Source organism: Phoca vitulina, unplaced genomic scaffold (genome assembly GCF_004348235.1).
Source record: "Phoca vitulina isolate PV1807 unplaced genomic scaffold, GSC_HSeal_1.0 scaffold27, whole genome shotgun sequence".
In the NCBI taxonomy this organism is placed as follows: Eukaryota; Metazoa; Chordata; class Mammalia; order Carnivora; family Phocidae; genus Phoca; species Phoca vitulina.
This window is the reverse complement of record NW_022589730.1, coordinates 2,931,485-2,953,471: the sequence shown is the minus strand read 5'-3', so window position 1 is coordinate 2,953,471 and position 21,987 is coordinate 2,931,485. Positions and strand designations below refer to the sequence as shown.

General features: G+C 51.2%; 1 protein-coding gene across 1 annotated transcript in view; it reads right to left on the bottom strand.

Moving 5' to 3' along the window:
• Positions 1 to 489: 489 nt before the first annotated feature.
• Positions 490 to 21,987, bottom strand: part of ZNF516 (zinc finger protein 516) — a 68,112-nt gene continuing 46,614 nt past the window's right edge. The window contains 5 exon segments of the mRNA XM_032422946.1: positions 490 to 4,653; positions 4,656 to 4,671; positions 12,239 to 12,311; positions 13,106 to 13,205; positions 18,402 to 19,856. Of these exon segments, the coding sequence (XP_032278837.1) occupies positions 4,613 to 4,653; positions 4,656 to 4,671; positions 12,239 to 12,311; positions 13,106 to 13,205; positions 18,402 to 19,856 (1,685 nt within the window). The 3' untranslated portion in view covers positions 490 to 4,612.

The following is a 21,987-nucleotide window of genomic DNA, read 5'->3' as shown; positions in this document are numbered from 1 at the left end:
TGGAGACATAGTCATACCTTCTAACTTGAAAACACTTTACATCTTTTTAAATTCAAGTTCCGTGAGTGCCTCGGAACCCCCAAGTTCCTGATGCCATCATTTCATCTGACTGGGGGTTCGTTCTGAGTCCATCCTGTACACGCCGCGTGGCTTACACGGCGAGAGCGCGAATGGTGTGTGCGTCTGGTGCGGGAATGGAGAGATGAGCTTCAGGAGAAAACGAGAACTATAGCATCACCTTCCAAAACAAACAAACAGTGTTGTATGCCCTGGAGTCTACAAAAGATTAAAAAAAAAAAAAAAAACACTCTGGCCATTTTGACATAGTCTTAGATGAATTATCTTGTGAATCATGCTTAAAACTCTTCTGCTTATAGAAAGAGTGCCAACACTTGGCTTTGTGTTCTGCCAACAAATATAGAAAACCACAGATCAAGACAAAGGATTTAGGCCACCTCCTGAAACCAGGGAAAAAGATCTTAACAAATCTCAAGAACTCCAAGATCTTTTTATTGATTTCAAATTCCAATAGAATGAATATGTTTTATCTAAATATTTTTATCACATAACTGAAACATTGAATTATTTTTTCAGAAATAGAGTTAAATACATCAATCTAGTTACAAATTCTAATATAAAGAGTACAAAATATAATGTTATAAATTGTATTTAAAAAAAAAAAAGAAATACAAATTCTATGATCTTTTGCATTTTACTGCCTCAAAGAATAATTAGCAAAGTTGGTGAAGAATGAACATCTTCCCTCGGTCCCGTGACACGGGCGTGCGGGGGCCCGGGAGTGCACTTACACCACCGCTGGGAGTGCTGGCCGGTGATTTTTCTTTTTCTCAGTGAACAAAATGCTCTGCACTTAGAACTCACCAAAGTTAAAAGCAGTAAAACAGCATATGCTACTTCGTCTAGAAAGTGGGAAGGAAAAGTTAGACAAATACAGTCCCTCTTGTTTGTACATCATTGAAACCTCTCGGGGTTTGGGGGGTGATCGTATTTTGCTTTAAAGCAGGAGTGTTGGTAAAGGGACTCTGGCCACGAGAATCCAGGAGGTGCAGTGTCTTTTGGACACAGACTGACACGTGTAGTCCCTTGGTGATCCAAGGGCACAGGGGACACTCATCCCATGGGTTATGAGCGCTCTCACTCGCTCTCGCTCTCTCAGGGGGAAGAACGAGCAGCTCCCTGGGAGGCACCGAGAGAGACGGCACCTCTTACTTGCTGCACTCAACACTACATCCATCCTAAAGCAGTGCTCAATTACTCAATCTATGTGTGCGTGTGCCCTTATCTAGATGTTTCTATAACGTTACATAACCCGTGACAGGGCGGCCAAGTCTGAAGATGGCTTTCGACACACTGGGCAAACTCCACATCTTCACCTGACCCTGCGGCCACGCGTAATTATTAACCAGAGCAATTTCCTGGGGCACGTGCATTTCAGGAAACCAGTGTCTTTCTTGGTTTCAAAAATAAGTACGTATCGGAGGGACCTCTCAAAGCATTTAATACTTTTCAAAACTGGAAAGGCAAAATCCACGTGCCTTGAAGATCTGGACTGTGTTTTGACCAACGTGAAATGTATCCATCTGAGACGCCAAGAGACCCTCCCAAAGCAGGCAGGAAAGTGGCAGAAGGGCTGAGTGTGTCCCAGGGAAGAGGCTTACCAGCTGATTTTTCAGAGAATTTAAATGTTCATTCTTCAAATTAAGGAATATGAGTGAATAACCTGAAAGATTCCTATAAGCTATTATTTCTGCGTTATTTGACTTGGACAACGAGGAAGAGACGTGAGCCGGGAGGAGGAGAGGGTGAGGAGAGCCAGACCAACGAAGCCGCGCCAGGAGCGCAGGCGGGGCGGGGAGATACCCGGAGAAGCTGCAGTGTAGACAACCAAACCCTTTATTGTCTAAGTTACATTAGACGCCAACACTGTAAAAATCCTGTTAAGAAACGAGGAAACAGCAGGTCGGTAGAGGTAGCAGGAAGAGTCTGTAACAGTCAGAAGAGGACTCACAGGAGAGATCGTGCGGGAATTATCATTCGAAAAAAAGCGAATCAAAACATATTGGCTAAATAAATAAGAAAACACAAATCATATTAAATACAATGGTCAAACGGACATCAACGCATTAACAAACCCAACAATACTGATGGCCAGTGGGAGAAAGAAACCACAGTCAGGCCCGAGAACGGCATGTCTTGGAGGGTGGCGTCCTCGGAGGGTCCTCCTCCATCTGCTCAGTTACGTGCAAACCTACTTCTGCGCTCTGCACGGCACACGCTTCTGTAAGCGGACTCGGGCTGCGCGCTCGGCCCATGGGACCCCCGGCGCGCCCCCCTCTTGCCACCAGGCAGCTCCGACTGCCGGCGGGGCTCCCGGGTGCCGCTTCCGAAACAGGAAGAATGGACACGACACCTCCGTGTCACTTTGGGTACAGAACTGCTTTTAATCGCTAGAACACAGAGAAAGACAGGACCGGATCAGTAGCCCCTGTGCATTCCTGAACTGTCACTATTCACTTTCAGCCCAGAAAATGAAATGCGGAAGTTATTACTTTGGGGAAACTATCAAAATGATCAAACGTAAGTCAACAGAAAGGCATTCTGATTTCTAAGGTGAACAGAGGAATGTGTCTCTGCAACTTTGCTCAAAATACAGAACAGTCAATTACAGCTGCTCGATAGAATCTGCGTGACATTCCTAATTACACCGACACAACAGATCATTCTGGTACATATCTGGTGTAAGAGTATCAGGAAAAAATAAGTAAAGACGTCACATACACACACATACGTATACATACGTGTGTGCACATCCATATGTATGGAGAAGCTGGTCAGTTACATCGCATTGTTTGCAAGTGTTGCCACGTAACCGGAACCTCAAGTAATTTAAATTCAGTAACAAGTAGAATCCAGAACCAAACATTAACTAATAACAACATTAACAACAATAATAATAATATAATAATAATTCAACAAATCATTAGAACAGGAAAACCACACTTTAGGGTTTGTGTGTGTGTGCGTGCGCACGTGTTTAAACAAATCTTTGTATCAGAAGCCCATTTTCTACAAAAAACTGCACTAATCCATTACTGTATTAAGTAAACTGTCGCTCTCACCAGTATTAAAGGTTAGGATAATTTCTGTACATGTAAAATTATTGCTTTTTTGAAAAATATATTTAGCATGCTCGTTTTAATCCATTTCCTGCCTTTACAAAATTTCACAATTAAAAAAAACCTAGTAAAGCTTTTGCAAAAAATTTCACAGAACATTTTTCATTCAAGGCAGCAGTAACTTTTGATAATGCATAAAATCATATGTGCAAAAATCTGAAACTCTCAGAAATATTACCATCACACATAGTGTCACGGTAATAGGAAAAGAAAATATTTATATCTGTGGAATACAATTTTAACTGCGTACACTGCACGGTTTAAGATCCTTTGTTATGGGCCTTAACCCCCACCACAAAAACTTGCATTTACGGGACTGAGGAAGAGGTATATAAAGCCGCCGCCACCCAGGGGCCTGGGGACCTCCACGCTCTGGGAATGAAGGTACTCATCCTGCGGAGGTCCCCAGGCCCCAGAAGAAAAGACATCTATCTACTTGCTGGGCTGGTGGAGGGACAGATGGAAGTGGGGGAGAGGGGGAGCAGAGGGTTCCAGAGCACCAGGGCCCCCAAACCTGCTCAGGGATTCTCCCGCCATCACTAAAATGGGTCTAGACCAGGAGGGTTCGGTGGCTAGAGAATTTACGGGCAGTCTTCCTTGGTGAGCAGTTTGCAGAATGTAGCCCTGTTACAAAAAGGTCCTGAGAATAAACAAAGAAGCCTGCTTGTCTTAGTGTTCAACTAGCTCTTTTCCGAAACAGAATATAAGCACTCCCATAGACGTGTTTCCTCTGTGGGCTCGCTGAGCACAGATGATGGGAAGGACGGAAAGAGCAAACGGGAAATGCCCACGGCCCCCGAAGGCCACCCCAGAAGTTAGGACGTGGCCGCGGCCCCGCACCAGCGAGCCCGCTTTCCACAGTGCCCGACGCTACCTCCTTTGGCTCTCGTACGGACTACCTTAAAGACCCCCTACGACACAGAGAGGCTGTGGTGTTAATACTCTGCCAACCTCAGCTCCACCACCGCGTGTCCTGACATTACCCGCCAGTCCTCCTGAGCGTCGGCGGCTCCCGCACGGCGCTCGGCTCTTCAGGCTCTCGGACACGCACGAGAATCTCTCTCCAGTGTCTCAAACGTGTCTGGAACACCACAGATGCCTGTGCTCTCGTGCCTGCCAACACCACTGTTCATTGTAAGAAAATAGGGGACTGTGGTGGATGAGCACACAGATGCATAGAGAATATCTACATGGGATTCTAGAGTAGACCATCTTCATTTATTCTGAAACGTTTCACAAGGAGGAGAAGCATCTCCCTTCCGTCTCCACTCCAGCACAGGGCTCCAGGATCGGAGGTGTCCGGGCGGGAGTCCTGCAGCTGCTCTTCCACGGGGTGGCTGGGGGCACTGCTGGGACGTCCACGAGGGGGCTGTGCACGGCTGTCGCGGGGCACGGGGTACGCTGGAAGGGAGTCTCTAGGTTCCCTTTCCGAGAGGCACTGTCCGGACGGTGTCTGGTTAGAACGGTCTCTCCCCTGGGTGAGAGAAAGCAGACAACAGAAAAGCTCATTTCTGCCTTTTGGAGCCTAAGTGCATTTTTCCTATTAATTTCCTTATCAACACCCAAGAACACAAACAATGACCTTCAGGCAGCAACCCCATCAGGCCGGTGAAGACCCCTGACTTCAGTGGTCACTGTGCTCGAGCAGGAGAGATTTTAAATGGGCCTTCCTGCCTTACGAGGCAGCTTTAGACAATCATTTCCAGAGATTCAGAGAGGATCCTTAGACTTCTCTGTTTCACATACAAGAATGGCAAATAATAGTGTCTGAACGATCTCTGAAGGTCAAAGGGTGGCAAGATGGAATTGGGGGAGGATTCCCAAAAAAGCAGACTTTTGTAGTACAAAGCAGATTTACAGGTGAATGATAGTTTCAAAACAAGGCTGAATTTGGGGGTCATACAAACACAATAAGAAAAGGACAGCTCTCACATAGGTCTGTCAGAATCCAGAGTGCTTTTACCAATTTCCATAAATAATTACCATGTTCGAAAAACAGAAGGGGTATTCTAAAGTCAAGTGCACTGCAAGATAAAAATGGGAATAAATGTGAGCTGTAGCTTTTAGAGAAGGCTCTCAAATGACATTTGAAGCATCACTATTTGAACAATGGAGTTCACGATCTGAGGACAAAAACAACAGGGCAAGATTAATCTTACTAAACTGCATTAACCTTCAGCTAAAGTCTTGATGAAGTGAGACCGATCGCTTGAAATTAACATGCATACACAAACCACAGCACTCGTACAATTCTAACTGGTTTCCAGCTATGCCTCCAGGAACCCTAGAAATCAGGGGTGGGGGGTTCTGGTTGACATCATGAATTAAGTGCTTCTTTTTAGTTAATAGTTTCAGAAAGCTCCTATTTAAAACTAGCCCTACATTCATGACATCCTGTAATCAACACTGAAGGAGGTCCAGTAAGATACTCGACAAAAATTCTGGGGGAGGGGGGGTTGAGGGCGGGCACAGTGGTACAAGCAGAAGTTTATCTGACATCAAGTAGATGGTGAATTTCCTGCAGGAAGCTGAGAGCGAGGTTTTACATCTTTTGCACCGCGACATCACACCACGGAGAGATTCATCAACAGGGTGCTTTCAGAACTGCTTCTAGATACATTCGAGGAAGGAAAATGGCCTTTGTGCTTGCCAAGAGAAAAATGAGAGTTATTGTTAGTTGTTACATGAATGGCCTTGGAAGTCTCTACAAAGTAACTGTACGTAGCAAACAAACTTGCAGGCGATTCTAAACAGTGTGGATGCTGTACACACAACTCAGAATGCACCCCCAACAGTCACCTGGACCTCTCTTCCTTGGGACCAGGATACACAAACTTGCACGGGGCAGATAAAAAAAAACACCAATAGAGAGGTAACAGGAGGACAGGCCTCGTCCATAAAGGACAGAAGTTTTAAATTGCAAAGCTCAGAAAGTTTTAAAAATGTTTCAGAAGAACTGCAAAATCTGGTAACCCTAATAACCAGGTTGTTAAATTTAGTCCATAAATCTAGACACAGAGATGCAAAAATATGCTTTAAAATTGAAGGGATATGTTCAAATAGCATCTCGTTCTCTAAGGAAGTCATTCTGACTTACTGATTCATTGGGACCACATTTTATTACTCAATACAGCTGTCCTACAGGCTTTTTAGGAAATGAAAGAAATTCATCTGAGAAATCAGGCAAAGGGGAAATGTAGTCACGGAAGAAAGGAGTTACAGAAATACTTAAGTGCACACAGTATTTTGAGCACACGCAGGTTGCTTTCTCCCCCCTACAAGACAGAGTACTCAGAGAAACACGTTTCTGGAAAATTTGGCTTTTTTTTTTTTTTTTTGCTGCTGTGTGAATTGTGGGCTTTTCAGTAATGTTGAAAGAAATAATTATCTTCCTTAATGCATTTCAATGTTCTAGAGATGGATATGGACTTCTGGAACTTTGTGAGGTCTACTTTCTTCCCTTTTGTCTTTATAAGGTAAGGGGATGTATATGTACTCACTGTTGGGGGGCCGATGACATAAACCCCTCCCAGGACACACACGGACCTCTCAGCCTTCAGACGGAGGGGCACACGACTAGCATCTGGCACACGTGTGTGGCACTCACTGCCTAACGATATCGCACGCAGCACCTTCCTGACCACGACCTCTCCTCGCTGAGCCGCGGGTGAGTGGCGGCTCACGTGACCGCGTGTCACTTTACACGAATCACTCAACCTGTTCACAAGTTTTCACAGTACGTTTGACTTAAGAGAAAAATGGATAATGTGTTTTAAGATGTTTGGTTTTATGAATATGAAAGCTGTTTAGACACCGACTGGATTTTGAAATCTGATCTGTGATGCTAAGAATCTAACAATGATCTGAAATCTGACTGTCCATGTATTCAAGTACGCCCGCTATGTGATTTCTCCATCATCTGCATTATAATATCCACAGCTAAACAGGAGATAGATTAGGGTCCCATTTATTTTCTCATTTCCCCTTATTTTGATTAATGGAATTATTTCTCTGGCTTAACTATTTTAAAATAACATTTAGAATAATAAGAAATAAACTATTAATCATAGTCTTTAAATTTTGGCAAGGAGTCTAAACACACTGGAAACACCAGATTTCCTATTTCAGCAAAAGTCAGTCTGGTCTTTTAAATCCAAAAACCAGGGGGTTGCAGGGAGAGAGGGTTCATTTTTCTTGGTTCTAAATATCATTTTAATTTCTAATGTTTAACCACATAACAGAAAAAAACAATTTCTTCACAACACACACACAAAAAACCTCCTAGTTCTTCCCCCCTAACATCCATAGGACAATGATACCCATACCTCAGCCTATTATTTTTAAAAAATATTCTTTCTAATGATGAATACTGGTGATTACTAGAAATTAAACATTTACTCAGTCATGCTAAATCTATGACAAAGCATCTTGAAACGACAATATGCATGAAGCCCTCCTCTCCTTTAGAATTTTGCTTCAAATATTAGCTACCCTCATGATTGGAATTCAATGCATATTACAAGAAGCACAAACAGCGGGGCCTTTATTCCTGAGGGTGGGGACGATGCGCCCACAGCGTGGTCATGCCTCACTCGTGAGGACGGACCCTCCCCTCCAGCACCCAAGCCCTGCGAGAGTAAACGCCTGCCGAACAGACACGGTGGCCACGAGCCTCCTTCTAGAAACTCTACTACTGAATCCACATCCATAACTTGCAAGGGTCCAGCGATCCTGCCCACTCCACCTGTGGGAGGAAGGCCCGTTGACCAGCGTACGCACGGGAAAGAGAGCGCTGCCAAAAAACACATCAAAAGAGAATCATTTCACTTCTCCTCAAAGTTTCTGTTCATTCTGACCCAACGGAATCAGACCCATTCTGTCTCGTGGACCCGGACGCCGTGCCTGATGGCCTGTTTCACTCCGAGAGCCAGGACATCGTGACCTGTCCGACTCAGCTAACACAGAAAGTCCGGGTACGACTCCGGCAAAGTCAGGGCGGCCGCAATGTGGCTGCAGGGGGGGCACGGCGCCTGCCTGGCAGCTTGAGGCCTCCGCGCCCAGAGCTGCGGCCCGGGGCCCGGCGTCTCGGCGACAATACTTTTCTCAAACGACACATCCTCCCTCTAAGGAACGACTCGTCCGTAAAACGAGAGCCTGTGCGAGCACGCTGCGGGCTCTGACCAAGCCGGAGAGGCCGGGGAAAGAGAACGGCGTTAGGGCCGGTGCCCCAGCTCCGCCTGCGGGCAGCGGCGTCCACGTGTGCGCGCGCCCGAGTCCCCTGCGGTCACGACGGACAGCGGTCGTGCGCGGGGTCCACAGACCTGGGAACCTGCGCGAAGCCACACGCCCAGGGGGAGGGGGACAGTCAGATCAGAGCCTCTACTCAGGACCCCAAGATCTCAACAGTTTATATCACTTAGTTCTCCCAAAGTAGAATTCGCTCAGTGCGACTGGATTTCCACGTTGGAAGCTATTAAACACACGTCACCTCCTGTTCTTCTCCACTTCAAACCCACATATTCACTTTCCCGTTGGGACACTCCTAGTTGGATCCCCAGGAGGCACCCCCAAACGCAGCTCAGATGGGACCAGGAACCCGTGTTTGCCCTGCTCGTCCTGCCAAGTTCCGGGCTCAGGGCAGGCCTCCTCCTGAGAGCTGGTGCTTGCAGCCAAAACCGGGGTCAACTCAATCTCCTCCCCTCCCTCACACCCCACCTCCTGTGCCCAAACACATGCTCTCCGCCAGCCCCACCCTAACCTGGGCCCCCACGTCTCTCGCAGATTACCCCAAGCACTGCCAAAGCGGTGCTCAGCCACCTGTCTGGACCCGCCCTAACCCATCTTTACATCATCAAGCCCAACACTCCTTCTAAAGACAGGACACGGATGACGCCCTCCCCGGCTCAGGGCTCTCCGCCGCCCTCAGGAGGCTCTCCATCCCCCAGCGCCGCCGAACTCTGCTCCGCTCCTCCTCCACGGGAACATGCACTTCCACCCCTGGGTGGGCTCCTGCAGGGAGCACCATGCCGGCCCCCACAACGGCCCCCTGGTCTCCTAAATGCCCACGTCCAGGTCCCAGGACCCTCACCATATGGCCACCTGGACCATCACCGCTGTGCTGTTCTGCTCTGTTTCCTTGTCTGAACCGCCCCTGGACCTAAAGAAACAGCAGAGCGGGAAAAATAAATACCCAGTACTCTGCTTGTCTCCCTAGAATTACAGAGCCTGGCACATGGTAGGTGCTCAACAAATACTGTTAATGACTGAATCAATGTTTATTTTAAAACTGAATTTCCATTATGAGTATCTGTAAAAGTCCATTAACTTTAAGTATCACATCAAATAATTTCTGCATGAATATAAGATGTTATATGATTTAAAAAAAAAAAAAAAAAAGCCCATGATCTGCAGCTTCTAAAGTTCCCAAGAAAAGGATCTGACTTAAATATTAATTATTTAACGTTAGTAAAGCACACCAAAACATGAGGAAGAACATGCTGGTGAGCAGCATGACTCCCACTCCAGATAAATAACCACAGAATTGTTCCATGGATATGTGTCATACCCTAAATCTAACACAGCAACATTGAGAACTACAAGATAAGAAAAATACCAAGATTTAAGCCTGTACCTGTGACTGGCTTTCAATTATCTTGGCAGACATACCTCCTTAGGAATTCTTAAATTCCAGAGTATGCTAAAGAAATGGGATCTTCTTAGAGAACCAGAACATTCACTGATTCATCAACAAAAGCTACTTTAGGGGCGCCTGGGTGGCTCAGTCAGTGAAGCGTGCCTTCGGCTCAGGTCACGATCCCAGGGTCCTAGGATCGAGTCCCGCATCGGGCTCCCTGCTCAGTGGGGGGTCTGCTTCTCCCTCTCCCTCTGCCCCTCCTGCCCTGCTTGTGTGGCCTGCTCGCTCTCACTCTCTAATAAATAAAATCTTAAAAAAAAAAAAAAAAAAGCTATTTTAAATGTAACAAAGGACAGAAAGTACTACCAGGGGCCACGATCTCAAATGTGGAATTAAGCAAACTAGTGGCCACAGTGGGAGGGGCAGATCAATCCAGTGCAACATCAGGGTCACAGGCCTGGGCGAGCGCTGTCCCAAGGCTGGACAGAAAGACAGCTGACCCACTGCGGGCCCTGCACCGAGAGGGAACAACCACTTAGAGCACGTAACATGCATCCCTGTAAACGTGAAGTCAACGGGTCAGTTGGTAATAAGTATAGAACTGCAGAACTTGAGTTCACGGAGACAAAGACAAAAATATAAATACATCTTTTCTTGATCATAATCAAGGATGAGCATCAAGTCTTATGAATTCCCAGCATACCTACAAGTGACACAGAAATAACTTAAAATGCAGTCTTAGTGATGTGCCTTGTTGACCTACTTCTCCCTGTGACAGGAACATTTTAAAGAGACTGAGTAGAATGAATGCATAGCATAGGAAACAGACCCGACGTGTGTTCCTGAAGAATCTCGTGGAGCTCTTTGTGGATCTGCCTGGCGTTTCCCACCTCACCAAACACTCTCGTCAAAAAGCCATGTCTTAGGCAGATTTAACGGGTCGCCTATGCACCACAAACACTTTGCACTGACTCCAGTTGTAATCTCAACGTGTGTTCTCCGATCAGGGCGCGACCTTGTTGTTACCACGTCCCGCAAACACATCGTGGGGGCTCTTTTTGCAAGGGGGTTTATTTCTGTGAAAAAGGAGAGGGCTACCTAATTCAAGCTGAGGTCACATGTGTTTGGAGATCTTTTAATTCCACATTCGGAGAGATGTTACTTATTTCAGAAACCGTCATGGCATTGTGAAGTAACTTCTTTCTATTCTAAAACTATCGGTTTTATTGAGAGAGACAAATCACTTACTGAAAAACTGTAACACACGACAAGGCATTTGGTCCATGACATATGAAGAAAAGCCTTTTTAGCAACAAAAAGGAATTCTAAAATTGCAATAAAACACAAGCACAAAGCGCTGAGGAGGCCACGTCCGTGCTAAGTTCCACCCTTGCGTGGCAGTGGCCGTTTCACTGGTGGCTTCACCGTGAACCTTCTCTTCTAGAGAAACAGACCAGGAGGGCTCTTGCGCTTCCCGTGGAGCCTCCATCACCCTCACCACCCTCAACAGCCCAGAGTCCCGCGGATGGTAACGTTGATCGGGACAGGACCCACGAGCTTGTGCTGACCCAGCCGCGGGGCCTGGATGCTTGCTCTGGAGGCAAAGAGATGCCTCTTCCTTCATAAAGGGGACAGTGTGCAGCTATGGAATCCCATCAGAAAGCCAGAATGTCAACGGAAAATGCCCGTGGGAGGAGGGGCGGAGTGCCAATCTGTGAGGGGACAGAAGGGGGGAGAGCTCTTAGCCCAGGACAACTTGCAAGGCCACTGAGGACGGCGTGTGCCTCGCGACTGAGGAGCTCACACCGAATCCCTCCATCAGCGTGTGCAAGAGCGCGGCCACGTCGTGTGGACACAGCAGTGAACATGCGAAGGCCACACATGCCGGGCCACACGCGTGAGGCAGGCATGCACACGGGTACCCGTGCACGGCGACTGTGCCGGCCGAGTGTGTCAGGCAGGGAACCAGATCGAGGAGCAGACACAGCCGTGGAGCGCCACACACAGCCCGGCGCTTCTCACGGAGGAATACCAACACGCCATGCTACGGAAGAAGCTGGCGAAACTGGTTCTCGAGCAAGCTTGTGCAATGACACCTTGGGTAGAAAAGCAGGACTCTCTAGTGTGGCGAGGCACCTCGGGTCTCACCAGTTGCCTCGCCCCCAGCAGGACCAACAGCAGCTGCGTGCACCTGCCGCGTCCTCGTAACTCAGGGCCGCGACGGCCGTCGGGGTTTGCCGATTGCCCCCAGACTGTCCTGAAGGGCTGGGTCTACATCAAAGCAACGCAGTTACTGACACTTCTGGCAAAAAGAAAAACCACTGGGTGCTTTTGTGCTGAGCATCAGGGCACGCCTCTTCCCAGCGACCACATTAAAACCCGACATCCAGTTAACCGGAAGACCTACTTGTTTGGGGGCATCTGCGGAGGTGACGTGGGCTTCCGCACCCCGGGGGTCATTAGACTCCAACGCCACGGTGGGAACGGGAGCGCACCAGCTTCGTCTCGCGCACGAAGCGAGGCCCTTACAGATAAAGCACTTGCCCTCGCCCGGGGCCGGGAAAGACCAATTTGCTTCAACACTCGCCGTCAGAGACGGGGCCGGAGCTGCCTGGGCCTCGGCTCTCTAACGCAGCCCTCGCTGCTGGAGAAAGCCGTCACCGACAGCGCTAATCCTCAGTGTCCGTGGAGGGGGGCCCTCCTCCTGCCTTACTTACCATTTGGCCCCTGTCGTCTGCATCACACGGGCTTGCTGCCCGCATCCTCCACACTCCCACACGGAGCCCTCCGGCCCCTCCTCCCGTGGGCCGCGGGGTCCCCACGCACGGCTCTCGGCCCCCCCAGTCGCGGGCAAGCTCGGCACACACAGGCCCGGGGCTCCTGCCACGGCACTGACCAGCGCAGGGGCACAGAGTACAGGGTACACCGCGCCGGGAGGAGAGACCCCGCGCCGCGTGTCACGCTGACGGGGGCTCGGGGACGTAGGTGGTGCTGGGGGCAGCGGGACGCATGAACACAGTCATTGCTGAGGCCTCGACTCTCTTAACGGGACATCTGCAAACAGGCTTATCTCAACTTAAACCGCACGGTGCTCGGATGTGGAGGAAAGCCCGTGCCGGGGCCCGGGCGGGAGAGGCTGGGGCGTGAGGCCCCCCGGGCCGGGGCTCGCGTGCCAGCGGCCGGGGATGCAGCCAGGGCCGAGGCGGCTGGGCTCCCAGGTGCCCCCCCGGGGTCCGCGGCGGGCGCAGGCCCAGTGGCGGGCGGGGTACCTGTGTGGGCCCGCGTGTGGGCCCTGAGGCGGCTGGACTGGTGGAAACGCTTCCCGCACTCCACGCAGACGAAGTCTCCTTGGCGGGCCTGCGTCCGGAGCGTCCCTGGGCGGCGGCAGGGGCGGGGGCGAGAGGAAAACATCATTAGTCTGTCTAACGGGGTGATGGGGCACGACCAGCAGCCGTCCCCCAGGCCCTGCCGACAGCGGGTACACGCAGGACGGCGAGGGGACGTAAACCACGGGACCTGAAACCCATACTGCGGCCCCAGGGGGGTGCGGGGCCTCAGGGCAACTGGACGCCCTCCCGCCATCCACTGCCTGGAGATCGGGTGGTGCCGCGGAGACGGCCGGGGCAGGGACGGGGGCGCTGCGGTCTGGCCACCTGTCCCCACCACGCCACTGACAGCGCCCGCCTGGCCCCTTACCTGTGTGCCCGCATGCCCTCCGGGGCACAGACGGGACACCTGGGAATCGGGCTGGGCATAGGCCCTGGCCCCATGTTCCCTTCTGTGAGAACGGGGGTGCAGACGGCCCTCACCTGCGTCCCTCTGAAGAAAGGCCAATGCTCACGTCAGGGGAGCGGCTCCAGAGGGCCTCCCCCTGAGCCCCATTCTCGCTGCTGAGCTCAACGGTAACTCGACGGAAACACAACACAAAAAAACCAACCCGAAAAAGTTCTGCCCGGAGTAACACATTTTTTTAAATGATGCTCACGGAGCTGAGTGTGTCTGCCCCTAACATCTGATATTTGAATGTAAAAGGCAAATGGAAAGGATGACAAATGGTCTCCATCAGATCAGCTGAAACCAAATTCTTGTCTGAATTCAGAGTGCATCCACAGATCAAAAGAACACAGAATCGCTTCTGCACTGCAGACAACGTTATGGACATAATCCTCAAAAACATGTGTGCGCTGTTAAGGCAGACCTTGTCCCATTTCTCACGGGGCAAGCCTTGAACATGGGTCTTAGAGAAACAACCCAGTCTCATCCTACGAGAACCTTCCCTGGCGATCACTTTGGTCGTGCGGATTCCCCTGGGTGTAAGGGGACGGCTCACCCATGTGGATTCTAACGATGCCTACACCGGATACCTGCTAAGGATCATGAGAAGCACCATGGTGTTTGCGTCCTCCCACACTACATCGTTTCAGGACTTTTTTGTAAGGAACTCTATCAGCTGCCCATCTCCCATCCAAGTGGCAGCAGAAAAACCCAGCACTTCTGCTCAGCCGACTGTATTTCCTTGAATTAAGGATGCCTCAGCATGTGCGCACACGCACACGGACACACACACACACACACACACATTGTCTCCCGTGTGTTTTGCCATATCATTTTCTCTTTACTTTTTAAGAAAAGATCCTTGCCCTTCATGGTCAATAATATTGTGCCCAAGCTCCTCCAAAATTCTGAGCTAATCAAAAAGGTTATAAACTTCATTTGAATTGAAGACTGCCTGGTGAGCAAAGAGCTCTAACACTCTGACCTAGAAACTAGAGTTGTGTGGGAAAGGAGGCCGAGTGAAAGGCAGGGGAGAGCCTTCCAGAGGCAGACGCAGACTCCGCTCCTGAGCCCTGCGACGATAATTTAACCCGACCATGCTGCAACATCCATGCCATCTGCAAGGGGGAAAGGAGCCTGGACACCTTCTGCGGGACTCCACGCAGAACCAAGCAAAGGAAGCACGCACCCCTCATCATCATCACAATCAATGTGTCCTTGGTAGAAGTGACTTTGTCAAGTCCCAACAACAGAGACCTTATGTCTTACTCTATCTAGAATAATCTCCTCCTATCATCTTCAAGTTTTTATTCTAAAATCCATATTCTCACCTAACATAGGCTGAGCACGAAGTCTGAAAATATAGGTAATGTGTTATTTTATTACTATTCCATCAACAGAACAGTCCTACTCTATGGATAGAAGTTTCCAGACTCGCCAGCCATGCAGAGAAACCCCAGGGCTTTAAGGGCTGTAGTCTGAGTCCCTCCAGCAAGAGACGGTGGTCACGCCCCAGAACATCCTTTCTCTCTTGGCAGGCTTCCACACCAACATCAATCCATCAAAACACACGTGGGGAAAAGACCTCTGAGAATTCTCCGCCCTCACGTCGGGAAAGACCGATGCCTCAGAGGCACCTCCAGAAACCAGGGCTTCTGTGTGAACAATCACAGGCCCTGAGATCTGAGTCACATGCCCCCCGCAAATGTTCCACATGTAAACAGATGGCTACTCTTCTTGGAAGATTCTCTTGTGCAGACTTCTGCCTCCCCCACTGCAAGCTGATGCTGGGCGGCACGTTCCCCCGAGGCCTGTGTGGAGGAGTGGAGACCTTTACTCCGCAGGGGACACCCCCAGAGAGGAGGCCCACAGCCAATGCATCAGACCACAGAACGAGAGCCGAACAGCACGGACAGACTCGTAGAGTAAGACAGGCCAAAAACATGACCCGGACTAGAGATGAACTTAACTTTCTAGATTCGTGACGCAAACATCAACTGTGGAGCACACAAAGGCTATGGACACACGGCAGCCAGCGGAAGACAAAAACCTTAGGAATCTGAGTCACCGGCACATTCAGAAATGCGTCAGTGGCAACGATTTGGGGAGCTGCTCATACTTCCCAGGCTGCAAAAGTGGAAGCAGAGCCTCTACAACAGGAAACATTAATACTCCACTCACCTCTCAGACACTCAGGCCCCAAACCTGCTGGATGTCCTTCCACTACAACACTTGGAGAGCCGTAAGTAAACATTCCAAGAAGGAGAAAGGAACCGGCAAGGGCCTGGTGGCTACAGACGGGAGACGTGAGCAGGGCGCAGACCAGCCAAGGCGTTCGGAGAGTCAACAGACCTTCCTGCGAGAGAGCCCAGGCCTGGCCCCAAAGTCAAGACCAGAGCCCAAGGGGAGCCGCGAGGGAAGGGCCATGCAGGGGAGCATCCCGTCCAACCATGCGGCCACCACACGGACACCAGCCAAGGGACCTAGACAAACTGATCCCTTCTTCCCTAAACCTGGGAAACCATGGTTTCTAGAAATGCACTTAATAGTATATCACAGCTGAAAAGTTTAGAACACTCCCCTTAAGAAACCCAAGTATGCGCGAACTTAAACAGCCTAAACACCCTTAAACACACCTAGCTGTATTTCAGTGTATACACGGGCAGAGCCAATAACCCAAGAGGAGGACACATGCGTTACGGACAATTTAGCATTTTTCACATTTAAAAGAAAAATATGTAACCTCTCTTAAAAATACACACACAAAACCCTGAGACCATTTAAAATTTTTAAGGAAAAGGAGAACATTTCAGGCTACTGTGTACTTCTCATCTGTCATCTGAAATTCTCAAAACCTTACCTTGAGACTCACTTCTCCTTTTTTGGGGGGAAAAGCAAAGACAGCACCGACCCACGGCAGCACAAAGGGAAAGCCGCTCACAGGTGGGAACCGGCCGGGGCGCTCTGCGTGACGCGCCCCACGTCTGGGCGCTGGGCAGAAGCCACTAACACAGCGAGGCGAGCCCCTAGGTCAGGGCGCCTGAGGCCACGGTCACCGGAAGGAGCAGACAGAGAGGGTCACGGCGGCCGGGAACACGGGCACCCACTGAAACTCACCCACCGGGCGCCTACAACGTCTCGGCTTTCGCAGCCAAGACAACCCAAACCTAAAGAGATGGATCTGCCATCAGGTCTAAAGGTCAGCCGATAGATCGTTTTTCCGTTTCACAGCAAATAATCTCCGTGATTGGAGAACGTCCCTGAGACCGTGCAAAGCTCACTTAATGTAACTGAAATCTGAAAATGCAAAAACGCGAAGCCACGCACCAGCTGGGTTCTGCCACCTGCGAGGGGCGCGTGCCCAGCTCCACCCCGGCATGGAGTACCTGTGCCCGAAGGGACGAGAGTCGTAGACACAAGGGTGCTCGCTGTGCCGTGCAAGCACCTCGGCATACGGTGTGTCTCAACGACCTCCGGGCATCTGCACCTTTGCTTCCTTCTAGAAAGTTCACAAGAAGCCCTGGCTCTGAGCGAGGAGAAAAAGATGCCAACCTTGAATAAGGACCCCACTGGCAAAATCTCCAAGATCGTGGCACCCCCGAGTGTTTTCCTAGTCGAAAAACACCTTAGTGTTTCCTCATGAGCCAAAGGCGCCGCTCACCGTGCCAGGACGGCCCCAGCGTGCCCGTGGATCCGGGCAGGTGCCCAAGTCCCCGGAGGCACCGGGGAACCCAGGGAGAGACCCGCCTTCTCGCTAGGCACCCACGGCCACTGCACATCTCACACACTGTTCACCACTTCCACCAAGCCTTGAACTACGTTCCCCAAAGTGCTTCCAACTTGCTGGAATTTGAGGGGCCGGATCTCAAAGGTCATTTTTGATGGTAACCTACTTTAATGACAGGGGCATGATGAACAATTCAGTTCAAAGAACGGTAATGAACAGAGAGACACAGCTCCATCGGGGTTTTCCTATGCCTGGTTTTGGTTAATAGCAAATCCTTAGATCTCCTAATGTTCTCTTAAGGGAGAGCTACCCACAATTCACGCTCAAGGACGAGGGCATCCTACCCGGCATGTGCCGTCCCTGGCGGTTCCTCATCATGCTCACGACGAGGCGTCAGTACCCAGACACTGGCAGGAAAGGAAGATGGCCACTAAAGGCTATCTTTTCTGGAATTTGGCACAAGCCAGTCCCCCAAACTTTGTACAGTACATTCATACTCCACACGGTTTGCTTACTAATGCCAGTGAACTATGTATTTTTAAATTACATATGTACAAAAATAACATAGTCGCTTCAAATAACCACTCCTGCCTTTTGAGAGAAAAGGGACAATGAACGTCTACTGATTCTATGTTTAAAATGACAAAGGAAAAGGCACCCGGCTGGCTCAGTCAGTATAGCCTGATACGGGGTCACGAGTTCGAGTCCCATGCTGGGCAAAGAGCTTACTTATAAAAAATAAAAACAAAAAGACAAAGGACGTGAGAGGCATCAAGGCTGCCTGCTCCTGTCAAATTTCAGCAATGTCTGAATTAACATCACCAGGAGGGAGCCCCGCGGGGCCGGCAGCTTCATGCCCCCGGCACCAGGCACCTGCGCCCTAGAAGGCAGAGCCGTGGGGGCCGGACAGGGGTGCATCTGGCCCACCCTCTCTGTTCTGCGTTCGGACGCACAGCCATGGGGCAGGCAGCTGCCCGACCCCCGGAGGAGAGGCTCCTCCGTGCGGCCCGCCAAGGACGATCACTCCCGCGCTCACGTGGGCGGGCAGGGAGGGGCCCGCTCGTCTTACCTCTGTGCTCTAGCGCAGGACCGTTGGCACCCCAGCTCTGGTAGAGAGAAGCAAAGTCCTTTGGAATGTACGTCTTGAAGATATTGAGGATGTCCAGGCGCTTCTCGTGGCCGTCAGACGCGGGCTTGCTGGCGTGCAGGGCGGGCTGGGCCTGCAGGGCTGCGTGCCCCCTGGGGCCCGCTCCACAGCTAGCCAGCGGCCGCAGCTCGGGGCCGGCCTTGGAGGGGGGCTCGCGGGGAGGTAGAGGGGGGCCCCCGTCGCCTTTCACCTGTGGCTGACCCTGAGGCTGGGGGCTGAATTTGGCTTTTAGGGGGTCCGGGGCACTGTGCTTATTTGGGGGGCCGAGGCTGGCCCCCGCCGGAGGGGTGACGTACTTGTCCCCTGGCCTGCTACTGGTCGGGGGCTGGGTGCCTGCCCGGGCAATGACGGAGGACGTGGGGGTGGCACTTCGGCTGAAGCCACCGCCGCCCGCCGCGGGCCCCGGTCTGGGGCTGGCCTCCTGCCTGGGCTTCGGCAGGGGCAGCTGCGTGGGGCCGCTGTGCGGCTCAGGGCCATGGCCAGGTTTGGTCTGCCGGGGCCCGTCGGGGCCGGCCACCCAAAGCGCACAGGGGCCCCCGGAATGGCTCTCCTTGCTCTTCGGCACGCTAGCGGCTTTCGGGGTCACGCCCAGGGGCGAGGGGCTGCCTTTGGGCCCCGGCGCCCCTCCCGGCACCTGAGTGCGCGTGAACCGAGCGATGGGCAGAGGTTGGCACTCTTTGCCCCCGAGGGCAGGCGGGGGGCCCGTGCGTCCGCTCCGGGCCAGGAAAACCAAGTTGTTTCTGATGCTTTTGTAACCGTTGGGCTGAATCCACTGGGGGGCCATGGAGTTGCAGCTGACCCTGTGCCAGATGCGCTTGTGCATCCACAGGACCTCGGGGTAGTACGTCTTGTGGCTGCAGTAAGGACACGGGTGAACGGCCAGCGCAGCCTGCACGGACGAGGCCAGTTCCTTGTGGCTGGGGTCGTCCCGGCTCGACCGCTCGCTGAGGTCTAGCGGCACCAGGTCCGGGGCCGGCACCTTCCGTCCCCCCGCAGCGTGCTCCCTCGTGTGCAAATCAGACAGCTTCTCCTTCAGGGGGTGAGCCGGGCTCGCGGACAAGAGCTGCAGGTCTGCTCCTTCCGGAAAAGTCTGAACCGAATGTGAAGGGAAGTCTGCGGTGTCCCTGGAGATGGAGACCTCCTGCTTCGGGTGAAATGCAGGCGTCTTGATGTCCACGGAAAACCTGGGCGGCTCTGCTCTCTTGGAAGCATCTCGGCTCCTGTTTTCGAGCACGGACACGGAAGCTGCGCTCCCCGCTCTGGGCTCCCCGGGGCCTGTGGCTGGCACGTTACTCCCAGGCGCGTGACTCTGGTCTCCATTGGAGAGCACTGTCGATGCCACCTCTTCAGAAAAGCAGAAGCGGAGTGGCTTTCCCCCTGGAGGATCAGAATGTAAAATGTGACGTTACCATTTCTCATCAGGACAGAACAAGACAGAGTAGCACACCCAAGGCCCTGTGGCCCCGCGCAGGGAGCACGGGTCCTCGGGACACCACGGGCTGCTCCCCACAACGCGCTCAACAGCGGGCCAGGTTTAAGGGCAAAAGGACGGTATCTGGGGTGGGGTTGGTTTCTTCAGTTGATTAACTCAGTAGATCGTCAGGAGAAATAAAATCTAATTGCCTGTAACTACGCAGTTACTCGTTAACAGAGGGTAAGTAGTTATACCAAACACCAAGAAATACCTGCTCTGTACTAGCACAAGGCTTCCCACGACTCTCAGGGAACTCTTTAAATGCAGTCACGGTTAGGGGTCCCGGGGACGTAAGGCAAGGAGACCCAGAGACGCTGAGAGGCAGCCCGTGGTCACACGAGGCTGGGCCTGAAAATGGCTTACTTTGCCCGGGGGATCCTGTGGCTGCCCCAGAAATGTCTGGGCTATAGGTCGACTTCAGACGGATCCAGAACGGTCCCTAATGACTCTCTCTCTTAAGGTCCACTGTTACAGTCCAAAAGGCTTGACAACTGAAGTTTCCCTTCAGAGGCATGAGAAGGAAGGGTAAGTGAGGCCACTCATCCCCACCTTTCCCCGGAGGGATGCCCAGGACGGGGACCCTGAACTCTCTGCCCCTGGAGTTCCCGCCTGCAGTGCTCCCGCAAGAGAGGCAGCCTGGGTGTGCCCAGATGCCCTGGCACAGGGAGGCCCGCCTCTTCCCAAACCAGGCTGCATGGAGGGCATCAGTGGCAGGTGGGAGCGGGGCTCCGTGCCCTTCAGACCGACATGCTAAAGCCTCTGCGAGCGAGACCAGACTACACCCCAAGGGGATTCAACACAACTTGAGAGAAACTCCATTTTACAATTATTTGCACTGATGACTTTGGGTTAGTGAGCTCAACATCTGGAAGGTGTACAAATGTTTCTGGATATCTCAAAACTTTCCAAACTACAGAACACAAGTTCACATCGTGGACACGACAGTGAATGCCACCTGTCACCGATGCAATGGGTTAAAATGTCAGGTGCCCACTTATGGCAAGGCCCAATATCGCTGGTCTTCATTTAAGAATATTTACAGACTTAAACATTTGCAGTGGAATGTAGGTATCTATTTACAAAAAAATGTTCTTTAAAAATTTTCTAAGTATATTTTCTGGAGTTAAGGCTCAGGAATCCCATCAAATTGGTATTTTTTTTAAATGTATTCCAAAGGGATATTCATGGCAGCAGGAAGGCATCCTTCAGAGAATGCGTTTTGACAGAGATCAGAAGGAGCAGAGTAACCAATGTGCCGTTTCAATTAGTAGGTAGTTAATGAGCCACTCCTATGCAATTTTAAAGGGTTATGTCCCACATAAAACAGGTGACCAGTACGTAGTGATGAGCAGGATGGGTGAGGAGATAAGACGACACAGGAGGGATAAATGTTCAGATTCCTGTCGGCACCAAAATGCTAACACGTGATCCACTTTGGGGATGTCTGCCTGTCCTGAATATCATGTCCTGTTCCCCGGAAGGCACACTGAGCAGCCCCGGGAATCTCTGCTGATTAAAGGGCACTTAACCTGGGACTAAACGTGCAGAAAACTCGTGGCCTTTGTTCAATTCCCACTGATGCTCAGAATGTCAAAGTCACTTTCAAATGTTCAAAGAGAGAAACTCCAGGGGTTGGGGGCCCTAGTTTTTCCTGTATTAAAGGAATATGGACTTATGAAAACACATGCCAGAGACTATGAGTCGAATCCCAAAGTTGAAAGAGAGGACAGTGTAACCTGACACTGTACATCTGTGGGGGTTTCAAAGCACATCTGTCCAAGTCCCCACATTTTATGCTCCCAGAAAGGATTATAAAACATCATAGCAGAACTTCCAATACCTCTGACCAAGACACTAAATCATGAGATGCCTGCGACCTGCACTCGGTCACTGAAGCCATCGATGGGGGTGGGGGCAAAGCTGGTGTCACAGGAAACCTGTCATGAGAAAAACGAGGCCCTCCTTCCCAATGGCCGTCTAACTCCCAGAGGACAGTTCGGAACGAGGGACACGGACAATGGCCGTCTGACTCCC